Source organism: Plasmodium gallinaceum, assembly GCF_900005855.1.
Source record: "Plasmodium gallinaceum strain 8A genome assembly, contig: PGAL8A_v1_62, whole genome shotgun sequence".
In the NCBI taxonomy this organism is placed as follows: Eukaryota; Apicomplexa; class Aconoidasida; order Haemosporida; family Plasmodiidae; genus Plasmodium; species Plasmodium gallinaceum.
This window is the reverse complement of record NW_021628221.1, coordinates 114,081-135,410: the sequence shown is the minus strand read 5'-3', so window position 1 is coordinate 135,410 and position 21,330 is coordinate 114,081. Positions and strand designations below refer to the sequence as shown.

Sequence of the window (21,330 nt, the reverse complement as noted above, 5' to 3'; positions counted from 1 at the left end):
TATGACAGTAAATTTATGAATATAATAAACTAAGAAAATAAGAATTGACACATTTGAAATAATTTTATAAGTTTCCAATAAAAAAACAAAATAAAATATCTTTGAAAAATGAATTAATATATTTTGAATTTAATGATATTTTATGATAATTAATCAATGCATTTGATACTTTTTCGCTTTTCTTCTCCCAGTGCTTAAGAATACTGTATGTATTAAATGAAGTATTCATAACTAATGACTCTGCTAATGGTATTCTAAATGGGCATTGCATGATTTTTATATTTTTGAGAATAATTTTTGCTATTCTTTTTAAAATTAAAAATAAATGATAATTATCTTTTTTTTTATATATAAAATAAAAATCATTATTCTTATCAATTAATTTTCTATTTATTTTTTTGAGTTTTCTAAGTTTATTATAACTTAGGTAATTCTGCTTGTTCTCAATGGTATTTATAAAATATAAATATTTACATTTATTTATATCCTTTTTCAGAAAATTTTTATTTATTCTGAATATCCTTTTTCCATTTAAGAGTCTATTATGAAATAATGTAAAATTATATTTTTTTTTATTATGGAGTTTATTCTTTTTTCTTCTTTTCTTCATTTTTTTTTTTTTTTTTATTTGTATTTCTCTGTCTTCTTTTTCCATAGAGTTAAATTTACATAACATTTTATTTCCTTTTAATATAATTGAGTGAATATACTTGTTATACCTATAATCGTAAAAATGTCTAAATTGAGGTATAAAAAGAAAATTTTCTTCATCATTAGCAACTGTATTCCAAAAATAATAATAGTTGGGGAAATTACAATATTCAGTGAATAAATATATTAAATCATTACAATTATTCACTCCTATTTTTTTTTTATTAAAAATTATACATTTATCAACATATCCTTTATGATAATACTGTAAAAATATAGTTTTTATTAATTTGATATTATTTTCAAAGAAATACACAAAATACTGATCATTTTCAAAAAATGTTAAATATTTAATCAAGCTGTATTCGCTCGAATTTTTATATATTCTTTCTATTATTTTAAGGTATTCAAAATTGCAGCTGAGTATATCAGGTAACTTATCAAAAATAAAATTTTCTTTACTTTCTTTTTTTTCTAATAAAATTTTGCAATAGTTTGTCACTTCATTATGATTAGATTGTGAATTACTTAAATTATAATTTTCTTTATTTTTTAATACTTTTCTTTCAGTTGAATTTTTACTAATGCTGCTTGTATCAAAAAAATAACTTTTTGAATTTTCAGAAAGGGCGTATTTATTCAAGGAAAATTCTTCTAAATCTATATAAATAATTTTTTTTTTATCTTTGTAATTTATAAAATAATGAAAAAATTCCAAATCATAAATAATGTATTTTTTCCTTTTTTTCTTTTTATTTTTTGTTAAAGAATTTAAATAATTGTTTTTCCAATATTTATAAAAGAAATCATAAAAATAATAAAAAGAATTATAAATTTCCGATAAAAAGCATAAATAATTTACACATTTATTGATATGCAAATTTTGTATCAACTGCAAAAAATAATAATTATTATAAATTTCACTGATCAATTGAGCATTCGTAAATCTTTTTATATTATTTAAAGAATATTCTATTAACATTTTATTAATATCATTTAAAAAATTTGCTTCATTTTTTTCACCACTTTTATAGTAAAAGGAATATATGTTATTTTTAAAGTATTTATTGTTATAAAGATTGTTATGTGTTACAATTGGTAAAAATATATTGCTATTATAATTTATTTCATTCTTATTATCATCATTTTTTATATTATATTCTTTTTTATTCAAAAAAGTGTCCAAGATATTAACAATATTTTTGTGTCTTACCAATATATCAGGTGAGAAACGTTTGATAATATAGTTTTCTTTAAAATAATTTAATATTAAATGATAAATAAGTTGTATATAATGCTTTTTTTCTTTATTTGTTTCATTAAAATTTTCAATTATTTTAAAGATTTTGTTAAATTCTTCGTTGAAAAAATAAAATAATTTGGAAAATTGCTGATTTAATAATTCTTCATTATAATTTATGTATTTATCTGTTTCTATTTTAAGATAATATTTTAACATTAAAATTTCATTTACGTTTTTATTTATATAACTATTTTTGATTTGAAATAACAAAAGAGCATTTTCTGAATAGAAAATTTGAATTTTTGCATAATATTTCGTTAATTCTAATAGAAATTTTGATATATTACTAACATTTTTATTGCTTTCCATCATTTTATTATTTAAAATGTTTTTTAAATTAACTTTAAATGTATTAAAATAAAATGATTTCATATTATCATTTAATAAATAGTAATATGGATCATTCATGTCATTTAATAGGTTATTATGCTTTTCTTTAGCTATTGTAGTTACTAATGAGTTGTTATATTTTTTAATTAAATGTGAATCTTCGTATTTATCTCTATTAAAAATTCCATGATTCCCACTCAATATATTTTTGTTAAATAAAAAGTAATCATAATTATAAAAATCAGTGAATAACAAATTTTTATAATTTAATGATACATTATATTCTTTTTTTTTAACAAATATGATACCTCTTTTTATTATTTTTTTTATTATATTTTTATTATCACCAGAATTATTTTCATTAAAATTAGAAAAACTCAAATTATAATAATCATTGTTGATAATGGAAAGATTTACTATATTTAGAAGTGGAACAACACATGGAGATAATATAACTTTCTTATTATAACATATATTATTACTCTTAAGTAAACATAAATTATATTTGTGTACTTTATTTGTTGCTATCATATTTTCTCCTTCTGTAAGATTTCTTTTTATTAATGTATAATTAATCTCTTTTTCTTTATAAATTATTTGAATAGGTAAATTGACAAATTTATTAGTAGATATATCGTAAATTTGTAAAAATCGTTTATCAATTAATAAAACATATAAAAATTCTATCAAATGGATAAGAAAATGAGATGATAAATCATATATATGAAAAAAACTAAAGATAATCAATGTTAATGTACATATAGTTAAGTCTATTTGCTTTTTTAAAATATATTTTCCACATCCTAAATTTATGTAACCTAAATAATAATAATATAAATTATTCATATTTTTATCTCTAATACTGATTATATTATTTATTTTATTTTTTATTTTTTTATTAAGAATTTGATCACAACTACCAACAAAAACTAAAGATAAACATTGATAAATTAAGTTAACTATATCATTCATGTCTTCTTCTTTGACTTTATACAAGAAATCATAATTATGTTCTGATTTTTTCATTAATAAATTGTTTGCATAATTTTCATTTTCATTAGTATATTCATTATCTATATATTTTTTAATTTTTTTAATTTTTTTAACATATTTTAAGATCAGCTTATATATATGTAAATACTTCTTATTACAATTTCTTTTATCTTTTTCCATTACACATTTAATATTTTGTATTAAATCCTTATCAACATTTGTGTTTTCATTATTTGTATTTTCATTTTTTCTTATACTTGAATTAATTGAATAATTATCATCTAAACCAGTAATCAAATTATAAAAATTATTATTAATTTCATCATTTAAATCATCACTTAATTGGTATGATCTCTCATTTTTCATTCTATTTTTCTTTTTATCATTAACTATATTACTCAAACTATTAATTTTATTTTTTGTTGTATTCAAATTTATTTTGTTGTTCATTTGATTGTTAAGTGCATCATTTGTTTTTTCCTGTATTCCATTATTATATTTGTAAGATGTATGTTCATTTGAATTTGAACACAAATTATTTTCTTCAGATGTAATTTTACTAACTAGTTTTTCTTCAATAACATTATCCTTAATTTTTTGAACTAAATAACTTATTTTTTTATATAATTTTTTAAGTTTTTTTTTTGCATAAATATCTTTATTTAAATTTTCAAAATAAGAAATATAATCAAAGCATATTTTTTTAAATCGATCATGATGTGTTGATAAATACTTTAAACTCAAAACTTGTAATACTCCAATAATAATATAGTAACGTAATAATTCACAATTATAAACAAAAGTGTTATCTTTGGATAATTTGTTATCAGTATTGTTTTTATTGTTATTATTACTGCTATTATTGTTACTTTTAATATTATTATTATTTGAGTAGCTATTAGAGCTATGAAATAAATAACTCAAATGTGCTTCTTGTTTCATTTTACTATTATAACAGTTAAAATAATTTTTTTTTGTAAGAGAAAAATAATAATTGTTTTCATAAATTCTGTTCAATTCACTACAAATAAAGTCATTATCTAAATTTATATGACCATTTTTTAAAATGAATTTTTTTTCTATGTTTTTATTTTTGAACTCCCCATTTTCATCAAGCAAATACATATAAGGTAACTTATTGTTATTTCTTATTAAGTCATTTGGTAATATTCTTAAAAAAACTGGTATGTTAGATAAAATATATTCATGAGATAACTCAACGAAATCATAAATAATCATATTCCTAGCAAAAGATTTAACCATTATATCATAATTATTAAAATAATATACATGATCATTTTTCATAGGCATAAAAATCATATTAAAAGCATGAATATTATTAGTTCTAAAAAAACATAAAGAAATTGACAAGGCAGATGATATCATTATATGCGTTATATCATAGGGGACTTCATTATTTATATGTTTCCATGAAAAGCCTTTTATAAAATTATTCCTGTGAATTCTGAATGGTATATTAGCATTTATAAAACAAAATAAAGAACTAATTATATTATTAAATAAAATACCTTTTTTAAAATTAATACAACCAACTGTCCAAAATATAGATAGTAAATTTAATTTACTAAGATCATTCTTTTGCAATAATTTTAAAATATATCTAGTTAGAAATTTATTATTGCTATTCAAATGTAAATATCCTATACATAAAATGTTACTACTCAAAACTAAACTGTCAAGATATTTTTTTTTTTTTCTGTATGTTTTTTTTATTTTCTTCATTTTTCTTTTTTTTTCTTTGTCTTCTTTATTCATATTATCAGAAGAAATAGAGTTGTTTATCGAAATATTCAAAAGAGAATTTATCTCATCTATGTCATCAATATTATTTATTTTGTTAATATCATTATTTTTCCTTGAATTACATACATATTGTGGAGTATTTGACTCATTTTCATTTTTTATAGAATTATTTTTATTTAGATTATTTTTTTGATAATCATTGAGATTAAAATTTATATGATTATCATTTTCTTCACAGCTACTTGATGAAACTATCTCTCTATTATTATTATTATTATTATTATTATTATTATTATTATTATTATTATTATTATTAGAATTAGAATTAGAATTACTGTTATTATAACTATCATTATTTTCTTCGACTATAATATTATTTTCTTCAATTATATTCCTTTCATTATTTATATATACATTAGATTCACCAAAATGATTTATTTCACTATTTATATTTCTTTCTAATGTATTATTTGAAATAGATGTATCACTCGTTAGAAGTAGCGTAGAACTAGTTTGATCTGAGAATTCATTATCATGTGCATACAACATATTAAAGCAATCTGACTTATTATTATTATTATCTGTAATATTTTCATAATTTTTATTTTTGAAGTCGTGAATATTTGAAATATTTTCCGATTTATTTATTTTTTTTTTTTTGTAGAATGCAAATTTATAATTGTCTTCATTACATTGATTTTCATTTAAACAATGAAACAACAAATTTTCATAATTTAGCTTTTTGTCATCATACAACTCTTTAAATAAAGCATTTATGCATAGAGAAGTTAATTCTGAATTTTGAGTTGATATTAATGATAAAGAAATTCCTAATATACAACAAATATATAAGCACCTATTTTTAAATTTTAAAATATATTGTAAAAATAAAGAAATTTTAATATTTTTGTAAAATTGTAATAGACCTAAACCATATATTAAACCTGCTAAATAGTAGGTACCACAATATTTTTGGTTTTTATTTAAAAATTTATATAAATAATTTTCATTGTTTACTATATTTAATAGGACCCTATTTTTTTTTTTATCTATATCTTCATATTTTTTGTATAAAATAGTTTGACATAAAGAGCATTGCAATTTGAATGAATTTCTTATCTTGGCGTTTACAAAATTATTATATTTAATAGATTTTGTTTTATCAAATGTAAAATCAAAAAAATCTAATTTTTTTTTTATCTTTAGAGTATTCTTAAAATCATTCACGCCATAAATATTACATTCCTCTATAGGTGTATTGTTAATAGATATAAAATCATTGGAATGATTTAATGTTTCCCTACGATTTATAATACTTCTAGTAGAATATATTGATAAACGATTTTGTAACATATTGTGAGAAACAGAATTTCCATTTTCTATGTTATTATATCTTCTATCTCCATGAATATTAGAATCTATTACATTGTTAACATTATATGAGATATTACTATCTCTTCTTTCATTATTTACTATATAACTATTTCTTCTATCGCTATAAAGAACAGACATTTGACTGTATCTTGTTTCATTATTATGAAATAGTATATTACTTCTATATGTTCTATTTATATTATCGAATGATATATCATTCATTTTTTCGTTATTTGCAAAATCATTTAATGTTTTGTTAGGAGTGTATAAAAAATTACTCGAATAAAATTCATCATTAGAAGACTCGTTGTTATTGCTATTATTATTATTATTATTATTATTATTATTATTACTGTTATTATTAATGCTGCAAGAAGAACTAAAATAATTAGTTATATTGAATGTTTTATTATATTCACTTTCTTGATGGGAACTAATTGAATCAAGACTTTCATTTCTTTCATTTTCATTATTATTTATTTCATTATTTCTATTAGATTCTCTTGGTAAAATATTATTATTGGAAATACTATTATTAAAATAAAAATTTTCAATGTTATCACTAGTTTGTGTAATTAAAGAAGCACCTATTTTATTTGCTATTTCTTTCATTGTCATTGTGTTAAATGTTTTTAATGTATTTTTACATCTTTGTAATTTTTTAAAATATTTATTTAAGATTAATATTTTTTCAATTTTTGCTACTTTTATATTAACATTTATGGAATTTAATATGCTATTTAATTTTAATTTTATTTTTTTTATATTTTTTTTATTTTTTTTTTTTATATTATATTTTAATTTGTGTAACCTATTATAAGATGTACGATAGTTCCTATTAAAATTAAATGAAGAATATTCTCGAAAAACATTTATAGAATTACTGTTATTATTTGGATAGCTGTTAATAGAACTATTTTCAAAATTGTTATTATTTGAACTATAATCAAAGTTACTATGAGTATATCTTAGATTATTAGAAGAATTTGTTCTAAAATTGTTACCATTACTAATCCTTCTATTTACGGTTAAAATATTTAAATCAGGTAGATTATTGTTATGTAAAATATTACCTGAATGTCTATCAGGAGTTCTATTTTGATAACTTCTATTTCTTGAATTATTATTATTTATGCTTCTTGAGCTATTTCGTATATTTCTTATATTATTATTACTTGTTTCACTTATACTATTATGCCAGTAATTATTGAATTCTCTTATTCTTCTGTTAAGCATAGTAACTTCAGATGGTTCATTAAATGGATCATTATTCAAATTTCTACTCATATTATCTAATTCGTATTGAGGATCTTCATTATGTGATATAGGATTGTTACTATTATTATTATTATTATTATTATTATTATTATTATTATTATTGTTATTTCTGTTGTTATTAGTTAGATAATTTATTCCATTAAGATTATTATTAAAATTAAAACTTGAATAATTATTTGGACTATCTAGTGTTTCTCTAATATATGCACGTGATATCATATTAAATGATAAACTATCATTAGGAGGAAAAGAAACATTACTTAAATGATTTTGATTATTTTTTATTTCAAATAAATAAACATATATATCATATTTTATATTAAAATTAATATTTGGTTTGTAATGAATTGAATTTAATATGTTAAAAAAGTTAATTTCACTAATACTAAACATACATGTGTATTTCATTTTATAAAATTTTTCTAAGGTATAATATAAGTGCATTAAATCTAAGACTTTATCTACATTTTCATTTATTTTCGTATCAATTAATATTTTTTTTTCTTCTAAATTATCTAAATTTATTAATTTAATTATTTTTTTTAAATATTTATTTACATTTTTTTTATTATATTTGTGCTTATGTATATATGCACTTTCTAAACTATCAGAAGTATTTTCCATATCTACTAAATCTATTAAATCTTTACTTTTTGAGTTATTTTCTTCTTTATCTTTTAATAAATGTATTTTTCTTTTCTTATAATATTTAGAAAAATAATAATTATGAAAGTTATTTAAATAAACAACAACAGGATCTTTATTATGTGGAAAATAACACGATGAAATATTTCTATCCATTTTAAAAGTATCAAAAAAAAAAAAACAATCTTTTAATATTTTATAATCACTTAAGTAACTTTTTTGCACTATTTCTTTTTTGTTCTTATCGTTATAATTTGTGTCACTTCCTTTTTCCTTTTTTTTTTTTTTTTCACTCCCTTTACTATTACTAAAAAAAATATCATAATTATTTTTCTTCAATATTTCTATTACATTATTAAAATTTTTTTTCAATTTTAAATTAGATAATTCAAAGAATTTGTTATAATATAAATCCTCTCTATTAATGTTGATATAAAAATCTATGTTTTCAAAATTGTATATTTTATAAGAATCAAAAAATTTAATTATTTCTATGCTAGTTTGATTTTTGCTAACTATTATTTCGTTGTTTTCATTGTAGAATTGATTTATTTTATTGCTCTTATAGTTATTTTTTTTAAGTTTCGATGTTTTCATAAAATTACTTATATTATTTTGTATATTTTTCTCATCATCTTTATTTTCTCCTAGTGTAACAACGTTTTTTGTTTTTTTTCGTTCATTATCATAGTGATAATAATAATTATTATTACAATTCATATCATCTTCATAATGTCTTTTATTTAATAAATTATTGTTATTATTTTTGCTTTTAAATAATTGATATGTATTAAAAAATTTTAAATATAAAAAATACAAATTTTTGTTAAGCAGAAATATATTCTCATAAAATATACTTTTTAGTAGAATATTAACAATATTTATATCAACTAGATTTAAATAATCAAAATATTTTATATTGGATACAAAAAAATATGTTCGATTTTTATATGAAACTATATCTTCATTTTCATTATTATCATTTTCATTATATGTTACATATTCATCACTACTTTCGTCATTGTCACAACTTTTCAGAATATATTTATTTACAACATTTTTGTTTTTACATTTGGTGAAACTTTTATCATATTGAATGTATCTATTATCTTTCAAATTTTTATTGTAATTTATATTTTTGTTATTATTACTAATGTTATGATGACCGTATTTGTTATTTATTTTTTTGCCATTTGTTAGAACCTTACCTATTTCTTCATCACTGTTCATAAAATCTAAATTAAAAATAGATGAATAGATTACATCTAATTCACCTTTAATTATGTTCCTATAAAAATTTTTATATAAAATCTTTTTTTTAACTTTTGATTTATAAAATAGACTCAAATACGAAATAATTAAAAGAAGTTTTAAAGGAAAAAATAATGAAGAAAAATAATATAAATATTTCATTTGATCATTGGATAAAATTGAAGATTTAAATAACTCAAAATTATTATAACAATTATTTATATTTTTATTATATTTAATTTCTTTTCCCTTTTCTTTTTCTTTTTTTATAATATTCAAAATTTTTTCTACTTCTCTTAAATAGTATTCATATTTTAATTTTAGTTTATTTGAAAAGAATTCTACATGCTGTAAGAAAAAGGTAGTATTAATATAATGATTAAGACTATTTTTATAATTATTGTTTTTATTAACATCTACAATTTTATGTAGAATTTCTAATATACTGGGAATTTTTTTTAATTTTGTAAATTTTTCTTTCAAGTAATTATTTATAAATGTATATTTTGAAAAACTATATGTTGACGTGCTATTATTAAATTTATTATAATTTATTATATTATCATTCATTGTATTAATATATGATTTTTTATTATAAGAAATATTATCATTTGAATTATTGGAACTTATATTTTTTACATGTTTATTATCTGGTTTTAATTCATTTTCTTCATTTGCTCTTTTAATAGCATTATTTGAGAAGTAACTATATTTAGATGTATATTTACACTTTTTTATTAATTCATATTTATGATACATTTTACATATATGAAAATAAAAATGTTCTAATTTTTTTTTCTTATATATACTTAGCTTATTTATATAATAGAACAAAAAATTATACAGATTTAATGTATAAGATAATATAATAATAATTAGTATTAAATTATTTTTTATTTTTTGATCTATATATTCACATATATTAATTTCATCAAAATACAAATGTAAATAAGTTAATATTAAGTATCTATTATTGTATATATGTTTATATTTATTGTGTAAATATTTTATAAAATTATTAATTACACTATAATAATTATCATTAACATGAGAAAACTCTTTTTCTCTCATATTTTTTTTTATTTTACTAGAATCTATATTTGTATTATTATATGTATCTCCACATTGATATATATTATTATTTTTACTATTATCAGAAATATCATTGTTTTTTTTTTTATATACAATTTTTTCTATTTGTCTTTTTTTACAACTGGAAGAATTTGATGAAGATTGTGAAGAAATATAACTTTGTTCACTATCTGTATTTATTTCACTATCATAGTTAAACAAAAAGCAATTAAATTTTGATTCGTTATATTCCACAAGTTCATCATGAAAATTCTTTTTTTTTTTAATATATAAATACTTTTCTAATTTTTTGTATGTTTTTAAATCTTCTACACATAATAACAGAAATAAGTATATAAAACGACTAAATTCTATATGTTGTAAATTTTCTATATCAGAAAAATTCAAATTAAGCATCTTATACTTTTTTGTATCCTTAATAAATTCTTTGTTTGAATCTATATAAGAATGTTTAGAAGTATTACATTGATTATATTGATAGTTCATTTGTTCATTTAATTCTATGTTTTCTTTTTTATTATTATTATATGCTATGTTGCATGTGTTATCTTTTCCTAAAATATTTTTTTCTTTGTAATTATTAAAATTTAAAGTGTTGGTATATGTATTATCCATCTTATCAAAATTGTCACTTGTATTCTTATTCTCACTGAATTCTATATATTCATTATCAAAAAAATATATATCTATATTTAAAAAATTAAATATATTTTTATTCTCTTCTTTCTTTTTACATTCATAGAGACACAATGTAAAAAATTCTGATGAAATTTTTTTACATATATAATAATAAAAGAAAATTAAAAGAATTTTTAGTGTCTTATTTTTAGGTAATATATCAACATGAATTCTAAAAGATTTCAAAGAAATACTATTTTGTTCATAATCGATTGTATCTACCGTTAAGTTGCATAAGTTTGAATTGTATATATTATATATTTGTGATTTATTATTATGTAAATATATGCTAGTAACATAAACGTCATCTGATAACAAATATAAAAATCCATTTGTATTTAAAATAATAATAAAATGATTAATTTTATTAATATCAAGAATAACATTATTTTGTTTTTTCATATTTTTTTCTGATTCGTTCTTTATGTTACTTTTTGATTTTAGTATGTTAATTTTTTTTTTTAATAAATTATTAAAATAATATTTTCTTTTATATCCTGTAGAGACATTAATGATATTTTCTTCTAGTTCTAAACATTTATTTTGTAGTTTTAAATTAGTGCTATTAATTTTATTGTTTAAAAATGCACATATGTTATATGGGTAGAATTTTATTGTAGAAAATTCTCTCGATATATTAATTGTAGTAAAATTTAAAACATTCTTAACAATTTTAATTTTATCTTTCACATATTTATGGAAAATAGGTATTATAAATAATAAATTATTGATATTATCATATAAACATAACTTAATTTTGTTATAAATACTTTTATTTCCTCCACTAGTAAGTATAATATGAGGCCTATATATTTCTGTATTAAAGTTAATATTATTGAAGGTTTCATTTTTATAAAAAAAATTATTTCTTTCTATACTTAAAAAATGTTGAAAAACAAGAAATTTGTTTATTTTTTCTTTTTTAAAATATTCTTTTAAAAATTTATTATTATATTTTTTTATATCATAGATAATATTAAAAAAAAAATAAGTATCTGTATTACATTCATATGCCAAACATATATTTACATTAGAATTAATATGTATAATATTCATATTAGTATTTTGATTAATTTTTGATTTTTCATTCGAAGAATATACTAGTTCATCAGACCAAATAAAAATCTTTTCTTTTTCATAAAAATATTTACATTTTTTAAAAAAGGAATAAGTACTCTCATTGTAAATAATGTTTGAGAAAAACGGATGAATAGCAGACACATATACAATTCTGATTTTTTCATTATAATTATTATTATATAAAGAATATGAAAAGTATTTTAACTTTTTAGAATCATTTAAAGTATTTACAAAAAATAAATGGTTATTAGTGTAAAAAACTCGAAGTGGCTTATATTCAACAAAAAATTGTATCTTGCTTATTTTACTTTCTGTATCTATTATTTCTATTTTAATTTTATTATCTACGCTTTTCTCTAAAGTATAAATATATTTATTATCATGATTTAACATCTCTCTACTTTTCAAATAATTATTATTATAATTATTAAATATACATTTATCACTTGATACCATATAAAAAAAGGTTTCATTAGAGATTTTAAAAGATTTTTTAAAGCCATCATAGTATTCAAAAGATATTAAATTGTTTTCTTTACAATATTTTAATTTATATTCATAAATGTTATCATTTATTATATTCGTCATAAATTTTGTCTTTTTTAATTTCTTGTTATAAATATTATTTATATATATTTTTTCATCAATATCTAAAATATTAGTATAATTTTTTCTTTTTATTTCATAAAGATAAATTTTCTTGCAAAATATTTTTAAATATATATCTTCTGTTTTTAATAAAAGTAATAATTTTAAAATATTTTCTTTAATTTTTGTCTCATTTTTTATACCATGACTTATATATCTAATATATTTTAATAGAAATTCTTGCTTTAAATAATCACTTTCTTCAACATAATAAAAATCATTTTTAAAAGAAATTTTATTCAAAAAATTGTCATTTTTAGAATTTTCTTTTTTCTTCTCTTTCTTTTTTATGTCAAAGTAGTTCAATATGGAGTATTTATTTTTCTTCTTAGAATTTTTGAGAGTATCTACATTTTCATCATAATTATTTGTGTTTTCGTTTTTCTTTTGAATTAAATTTTCACCATCTCTCTTTGTATATTTTGTAGCATTTTTTATAATAATAGCATAAACCATTTTAATTATTATTTTTTTTTTCTCTTTATTATTTAAATTTAAAATTATCGAAACATATCTATTTTCTTAATTTTAATTACATTTTTTAAATTTGAATATTTATTTTTGAAAACTTAAATATATGGAAAATAATACTGTTATAACTCTATTTAAGTGGATACATATAATTTTTTTTTTTAAAAGTGGTAACTTCTCATAATAAAATTAAGTCAAATAATAACAAATTTTTTTTTTTAAGAAAAATGTTAAGACTTCAAAAGTAAATAAAATAAAAATTTTAAAACTAAAAAAATTAATAATGTATTATTATTCAAAAAATATGTATAGATAATTTTCATTAATAATGTCTTAAAATAAATGATTCATTAAAAAAAAAAAATAATAAAATAAAGTAATAAATACAAAAAGATGAATCATAACATAATATTTTTATTTTTATAATAAAAAAAAAAAAATAAAATAAAATAAAATAAATAAAAAAGTTATATAATTAAATGAAAAAATAAAATCAAATTTTTTTCATGTATGAAAAAAAAAAGGTGAAAATACAAAAATAAATGATATTTAAAATAACTAAGCCATTTATCATACAAACAAAAAAAAAAAAAAAAAAAAAAAAAAAAAAGGAAAAAAAAAAAANAAGGTGAAAATACAAAAATAAATGATATTTAAAATAACTAAGCCATTTATCATACAAACAAAAAAAAAAAAAAAAAAAAAAAAAAAAAAGGGAAAATATAAAAATGGATAGAAGATATTAAAAATAATTGCATCACTTTATTGAAAAAAAAAAAAAAAATAATAAATTTTATTTGTATTAAATTTATTTTATAAAATTCCATATTTTAAAATATGTTTTCCATAGTATTTTATGTAAAATACTTAAAATAATTTTTTCTTTTTACTTAAGATATATTTTGGGAATTAAAATTTTATATGTTTACATTTTCAATAAATTAGACATTTAATTTTGAATTTAATATTCAAGCATACAATAATAAAAAAAAAAAAAAAAAGAAAAATTAATTATTAATAATATAAAATTATGATGCACATACATTGTTTAGCATACATAAAAGGAGTATTCAACTACAAAATAAATTTCTAAATATCCTTTATATATATAATTTAATATTCCTTTTTTTTTTCATAATTAATGTTAGATAAATTTGATACATAAAGGTTTAAATGTATTTCATAAAAATGTAATAATTTAAAAATTGAAGAATTAATTTAAGTTATAGAATTCTAATAAAACGAAAAAAGAGAATTAATCAAATAAGATAATAGATATATTCTGATTTCAACATATTTGAGATAATAAATTTAAAAAAAGAAAAATGGAAAAAAAATTAAAAAAAAATGATAATGAAAATGATTATAAACATATAATATTACAAATAGGTTAAAGAAAATAATATAACAAATATATATATTTATATCATTATAATTATACTTTTTTTTTTTTTTTTTTTTTCAAGAGAAGAGTTTTATATTTATTCTCTTAAAATATTTTTTTTTTTTGTTTTGAAACAATAATTTTTAATTTTATTATTAAAAATATCTTTTTTACATTATATGTAATTATATATATATATATATATTTAATATATGTTTATTATTTGTTATACTTAAATTTATTTTTTGCAGGTAGGAAATATACTTATGTTGGATTTTCTGGTTTACATAAGCCTTTATCAGTTATAAATACACCCGATATTTTTGTATACAATGAAAAGTTTCATAATTCTAATGAAGATAATGAAATTTATGAAATAATAGAAGTTTTTTCAAAAACAAAAAAAAAAGAGAATGATAAAAATAATGACGAAAAACTTTTACAACTGAATGATAAAAAAGAAAAAGAAAAATCAAAAAAGAAAAATGAAATTAATGATGATGATAGAGATGAAGAGAAAAAAATAAAAAAAGAAACAAAAAAAAAAGAAAAAAACTTAATTTATCATTATGAATATAAATATAGCCAAGATCTTAATTTATGGAATATATTTTTTGAAGAATATCTTTTTAAAATATTTCATAATTTAATTAAAACAAACATAAAAACAAAAAAGGTTATAGTTGTTTTGAATATGTTTATTCCTACTATAATTAAATATGCTCTTTGTAAAAGTTTAATCGTAAATTCAGAAAATTCATCTATTTCATATATTAATGATTTAATATCTCCTTTATATTTATGTAATTGCAATACTTGTTTGGTTGTTGATTTAGGTTATTTAAATTGCCGCTTATTACCTGTAATGAATGGATTACCTTTGTATCATTATTGCACTTATATAAATAATGGTGGTTTTTATATAAATAAAGAAATTAAAAGATTATTAAAAGAGCAATATATAAAAAGAGATACTTTTAAAAATGAAAATTTACATAAAAAAATTGATAACATTATTAATGATGAATGTAATAGCAATAAAGATGTATTCAATAATAATGATTTAAAAAATGATAGTAAATATATAAAAGAAGAAATGAAGGATGAATCAGATGATTTTTTGAATTACTATTGGAATTTATATACACAAGAAGAAATTATAAATGTTATTGATAGTTTGTCTGATAATGATATAGAAAATATAAAAATAAAATATTTTTATTTAAAAAACGATAAAAATAATTTTTTTAGTAATAAGTATATTTTATTTCAATATAAAAAATATGAAATAATAATTGAGCCGGAAACTAGATGGAAAGCTTGTGAGATATTATTCCATAAAAATTATGACCAGAATTTGTATTCTTTATTCTCTAATATATTAGAAAAATTAAATATCATGGAGACTTCTGTTTTTCATAATATATTATTGGTTGGCGGATGTAGTAACATAAAAGGAATTATTTCAAAGATCGCTGAAGTTGTTTTTCAAGTGTTAAAAGAAAAAAATAAATTAGCAGGAAATTTTGAAAATAAAGTGAACTTTCTTTTTCCAAAAATATCTCCTAATTTACGCCAGTTTATTGGAGCATCAATTTATTCTAATTTAGAAAACTTACCTGAATATACAGAAGAACATATTAACAATAATGTTTTGTATGATCATCTCAATGAAGATGTTTATATGACTTTTAAACAATGATTATATACTTTTTAATTTATTTCATTTTATTTTTTTAATAATAAATGTTTAATATTTTTTAGTTTATAAAATTAAATATAAACATATTTAATTAGTAATATTATTTCTTTATATTATCCAGAAGACAAAAAAAAAAAAAATTATATTTTCTCTTTTTGTTGATTGATTATTAGATTGTATTTAAATTATTCATTAGTAAAAAATACACACACAAAATATATATATGTATATACAAATATTTTTTATCCTTTTTTTTTTTATAATTCATTATTTTATTATTTTATTTTTTTTTTGTTTGATTTTTTAATGTAATGCATATTTTTTTTTTTTTTTTTTTTTTTTTTTACCTCAATAATATTAAAAAAAAGAAAAAAACAACATAGTAATAATAGCAAATTTATATATATAAATAATAAATATACCAAAATTTAATATATTTTTATGTTAAATTTTAACTTTTTTTTATGATTCAAATAATATCTTTTTTAAACATCCTAAACATATTTTTCTTTTATTTATTTCAAATAATACCCTCTTTTATTTTGATTTAAAATAGGACTTTTTTTTTTTATTTATATTATCATCTATTATTTGTCTATTACAATGAATACATTTTTTTTCATTTTATAGTTTATCTGGAAATTTTAGCTAATGTTATCTTTCTATAAATTTTTAGAGGTTTCATTTTTTTCAAGGTTTAGATTATTATCATTTGTTTTTTTTTCTTTTTTTAGCTTTTCGGTCATATTTTTTAATTTTTTTAGTATAATATTTAAATGAGCTTTTTCATTTTCAGCCATTTTATCATATAAATAGGAGTATCCATTAGTATATAAAGGTTTTATTTTTTCATCAATCGCTAAACACATATTTATTTTTTGTTGTTTTTCGAGCTCCATTCTTCTATTATAAAAAATTTTTTCAACTTTTTCTAAAGCCTCTTTTTTTCCATATCCTCTATTCATATAATACAGTTGATGAGTAGCCATTTGTGTAACTATATGATCATTTCTAAAAAAATCATACCCCTTTATATTATTATTACCTTCAACAAAACAATCTTGAAATCTTAAATGAGGATATTTTTTTAATAAAAATTTTACCAAATCAATATATTTATTATTGTTGAATTTTGATTTTAAACTAATATTATAAATTTCCATAGGTGGTGATCTCTCTGACCATTCTAACCATCTTGGCCTTTCATATAAATTAGTTTCAACTAACATTCTCATTTTATCAACAATATTATATTTTAAAGATCTGCAAAAATTTGAACCATTTGGATGAACAGCGCCTTTACCCATTTTTTGAAACAAATATATTTCTCTTTTTTAAATTATTTAAAAGCTTTAAAAGGAAAATATATATGTTATAGAAGCTAGATAATTATACTAAATTTTTCTTTCTATTATTAAATTTTTTAATTTTCTATTTTAAATTATTTTTATATTTTCCATAATCATTTTTCTTTTCATTTATCTTAATCATTTCTATTAAAATTTGTTTATTTTTTCTTTTTTTAATTTTTAGTCATCATTACAACTTTTTTTTTTTTTTTTTTATGTAATAAACGTAGTTATGAAATTAGTCTAATTTAAAAATTTGCATAATATAAAATTCATAATTAGATTACTTAATATATTTTTTTTTATTTTACTTTTTATAAAATTAATTAAAAATCTTTTAAGTAGAAAAATGTAAATTTTTTTTTTTTTTTTTTTTTTTTGAATTCTTTCCAAAAAAATAATTAATTTTTTTCAAATATTTTTACATGAAAATAACGTAAAATATATAAAAAAAAAAAAAAAAAAAAAAAAAAAAATTCATATATGAATAAATAAATAAAAAATAAGCTAAATTAAATAATACTTATCATTTTTAATGTTCTAGTTTTTAAGGTATTTTAAAATTAAAAATTAAAAAAAATGAATCATGTTACTATTTTTTTAAGAAAATTATCTACCAAAAATGTGAATTCAGAGGATTTAAATATTTTAAAAAAAAAGATAAGATACAGATTTAAAAGTGTTAGTTTTATAAAAATATTATAATTTGAAAAAAGTATTTTTATATCTAAAAAAGAAAATTTATGAACACATAATGAAGAATAAATTTAAATATATATATCAATTCATGAAGAACTTTTTTAGATGTGTAGTGAATTATATATATGTATGCATTATTGATACAATATCGTTTTAATGATATTGTTTATTATTTAATGGATTTTTTTAAAAAAAAAAAATTTATATTTTTTTTTTTTAGGTTGGCATGCTTGAATTAGATACGATAATAAATAATTATTTAAATGTAAATATGAATAAAATTGATAAAGATAAAGTAAATTTATTATACAATTTAGTGGATATTGACACTAGTAATTTATTGAAATTGTTTTATTTTTATTCTAATAAACAAAATCATAATGTTGATAAGTTATCACATTATTTAAAAAATAAGGATAAAAAAGAAATAACAGATACTTTTAAGTTGCTGATTGATATTCTTAATCATAATGAAAAATTTTTAAGTTCACAATAAAAAGTAATTAGTATCATTATAAGATATAGTATTTTTCCTTTTGTATTTTTCCTTTTCTTCTAGTTAACATAATTTGAGAAACTAAAAAATTTGTGTAAACAAGATAAAATTATAATATTATAATATTATATTTAATATAAATGTTTTTATTTTTAATTAATTTTTATTTCACATTTCAACTAAGTCAGAATGGTTTATATTCCCATCTTTATCAACCTAAATTTTTTTTTTTTAAAACAAATTTTTTTTTATATTTTTTTTTATAATTTTTTTTTTATATTTTTTTATAATAAATTTATTAAAAATAAAAATATATTACCGGAACATCAATTAAAAATTGTTTAAATTCTATTTCACTAAATTTATTTCCATTTTCGCATAATATAGTTTTTAAAACACTTTTTTTTATAACATTATCTATTTAAAAAAAAGAAATAATAATAATAAAAATTAATGAAAAATAAAAATAAAGAAAAGAATTTAAAAAAAAAAAAGAAAAGAAAAAAAGATACTATGGGGATTCAAAAAATTAATGCATTTTTCAATTTTTTTCTTTGCATAATAGTTGCTTTGAAATTTAACAACATAATCATTTAATTCATCAAAATTGTAGTAATTTTTATCTTCAAAAATTTCATTATATATTTTAAATCTGTGAAATATCATCATTAAAAAAGAGAAATTTAATAAAAAATATTGAATTAAAAATATTAATTTAAATCATTTATATATATATATATATATATTTTTTTTTTTTGTTGTGAAAATTAATACACAACTTATATATATTTTTATAAAGTAAAAATCTACCAAAATAAAATTTTAATTACAACAAAAAAATATATGTACAGTGCATGTGCTACATGTATATATATTCTTTTAAATAGTTCAAATATATTAAAGTAATTAAATAAAATTATATTTTTTTTAAAATACCCTAAAGATTTTAGTATTATTATTAGATCTTTTTTGTCAATAAAATCTTTTTCTTTTTTCAAATTAAATAAATCAATAATTCTTGATTTCTATAATATACAATTTATATATATATATATTTTAATTTAGTTATATGCATGAAAAACAGTAAAAATAGATGTCCTTGTAAAATTTCCTGTTCAATTATATAGAGAATTTTAATCTATTTTTTTGTTTTTGTTTTTATATTTTCTCATTAATACAAGTACAATTAATACTTTCTTAAAAATAAAAATAAAAGCATTACTTGTAAATCATCCATGTTAAATATAAATATTATAAAAAATATAAAAAGCTTTAAAAAAAATATTTTGTAAATGTATATATATATATTTTGAGCTTGTTAATATACTTAATAACCTACAAAAAATTTGGATGTACATTATTAATAAACTGATATATATTTATATGTGTGTGTATACATATATATATATGTAATTGTATATTTTTAAAATATATTTAATTTTTTTAATACTGTATTAAAATATAAATTTTTTTTTTTTTTCTTTAAACAAATTTTTTCATATTCCTTATTCTGTAATATAATTTCACTTTTTTTTTTTTTTTTTTTTTTGAAATGCATTTAATTTTTCTACTTTTTCTATTTAACAATTGTGCATATGTTTTCATATTTGCATTTTTTAATATCTTTATTATTTTTTTTTTTTTTATTATTTTATTTATTTTCCTTTTTTTTATTACATTTTCTTCGTTTGTTCATAATTAAATGAAAGCATATATTAAAAAATTAAGAATAGCATTTTATAAATATTTCTACAAAAAGTCTTTGTATACATTTTAAAACTTTTTTGTAAAGTTTAAATTCTTAAAAAATTCTTTATTGAACTTGAATTGTATGAAATTATTGAACATAAAAATATATCATAATTTTTTCCTTTTATTTTTTTTTGGTATATCTTTTTATCCTTATTCTTCTTTATATATTTAGTAATATTATCATGTCTTATTAAAATGTTATAAAAAAAAAAAAAATAAGAGTTTTTTTTTTTTTCATTTTTAAATTATATTTTTAGTAATTGCATTTATATTATAGTGAACAAGAATCATTTTTTTTTTTTTTTTTTTACTATATTTAATTGTTTTTTTAGTCTTTTTAGTTTTCTTTTTTTCTTTTTTTCTTTTTTTCTTTTTTTTTTTTTTTTTTTT

At 17.1% G+C, this 21,330-nt stretch overlaps 5 protein-coding genes across 5 annotated transcripts; 2 read left to right on the top strand and 3 right to left on the bottom strand.

The window, feature by feature from the left end:
• Positions 1 to 64: 64 nt before the first annotated feature.
• Positions 65 to 13,543, bottom strand: PGAL8A_00096800 (conserved Plasmodium protein, unknown function; the record flags this gene model as incomplete). Its single annotated transcript, XM_028672288.1, has 1 exon — positions 65 to 13,543. One exon carries the CDS (start codon positions 13,541 to 13,543, stop codon positions 65 to 67), a length of 13,479 nt encoding a protein of 4,492 aa, XP_028526084.1.
• Positions 13,544 to 14,883: 1,340 nt separating this feature from the next.
• On the top strand, positions 14,884 to 16,644 carry ALP3 (actin-like protein, putative; the record flags this gene model as incomplete). Its single annotated transcript, XM_028672277.1, has 2 exons — positions 14,884 to 14,947; positions 15,194 to 16,644. The coding sequence occupies 2 exons, from the start codon at positions 14,884 to 14,886 to the stop codon at positions 16,642 to 16,644; spliced, it is 1,515 nt and encodes a 504-aa protein (XP_028526083.1).
• A 662-nt stretch (positions 16,645 to 17,306) lies between these two features.
• On the bottom strand, positions 17,307 to 17,951 carry PGAL8A_00096600 (conserved Plasmodium protein, unknown function; the record flags this gene model as incomplete). Its single annotated transcript, XM_028672266.1, has 1 exon — positions 17,307 to 17,951. One exon carries the CDS (start codon positions 17,949 to 17,951, stop codon positions 17,307 to 17,309), a length of 645 nt encoding a protein of 214 aa, XP_028526082.1.
• Positions 17,952 to 18,572: 621 nt separating this feature from the next.
• PGAL8A_00096500 (conserved Plasmodium protein, unknown function) lies at positions 18,573 to 19,188 on the top strand (the record flags this gene model as incomplete). Its single annotated transcript, XM_028672255.1, has 2 exons — positions 18,573 to 18,674; positions 18,913 to 19,188. The coding sequence occupies 2 exons, from the start codon at positions 18,573 to 18,575 to the stop codon at positions 19,186 to 19,188; spliced, it is 378 nt and encodes a 125-aa protein (XP_028526081.1).
• A 168-nt stretch (positions 19,189 to 19,356) lies between these two features.
• Positions 19,357 to 20,425, bottom strand: PGAL8A_00096400 (conserved Plasmodium protein, unknown function; the record flags this gene model as incomplete). Its single annotated transcript, XM_028672244.1, has 5 exons — positions 19,357 to 19,404; positions 19,508 to 19,605; positions 19,701 to 19,840; positions 20,125 to 20,213; positions 20,411 to 20,425. 5 exons carry the CDS (start codon positions 20,423 to 20,425, stop codon positions 19,357 to 19,359), a joined length of 390 nt encoding a protein of 129 aa, XP_028526080.1.
• Between the last annotated feature and the right edge of the window lie 905 nt (positions 20,426 to 21,330).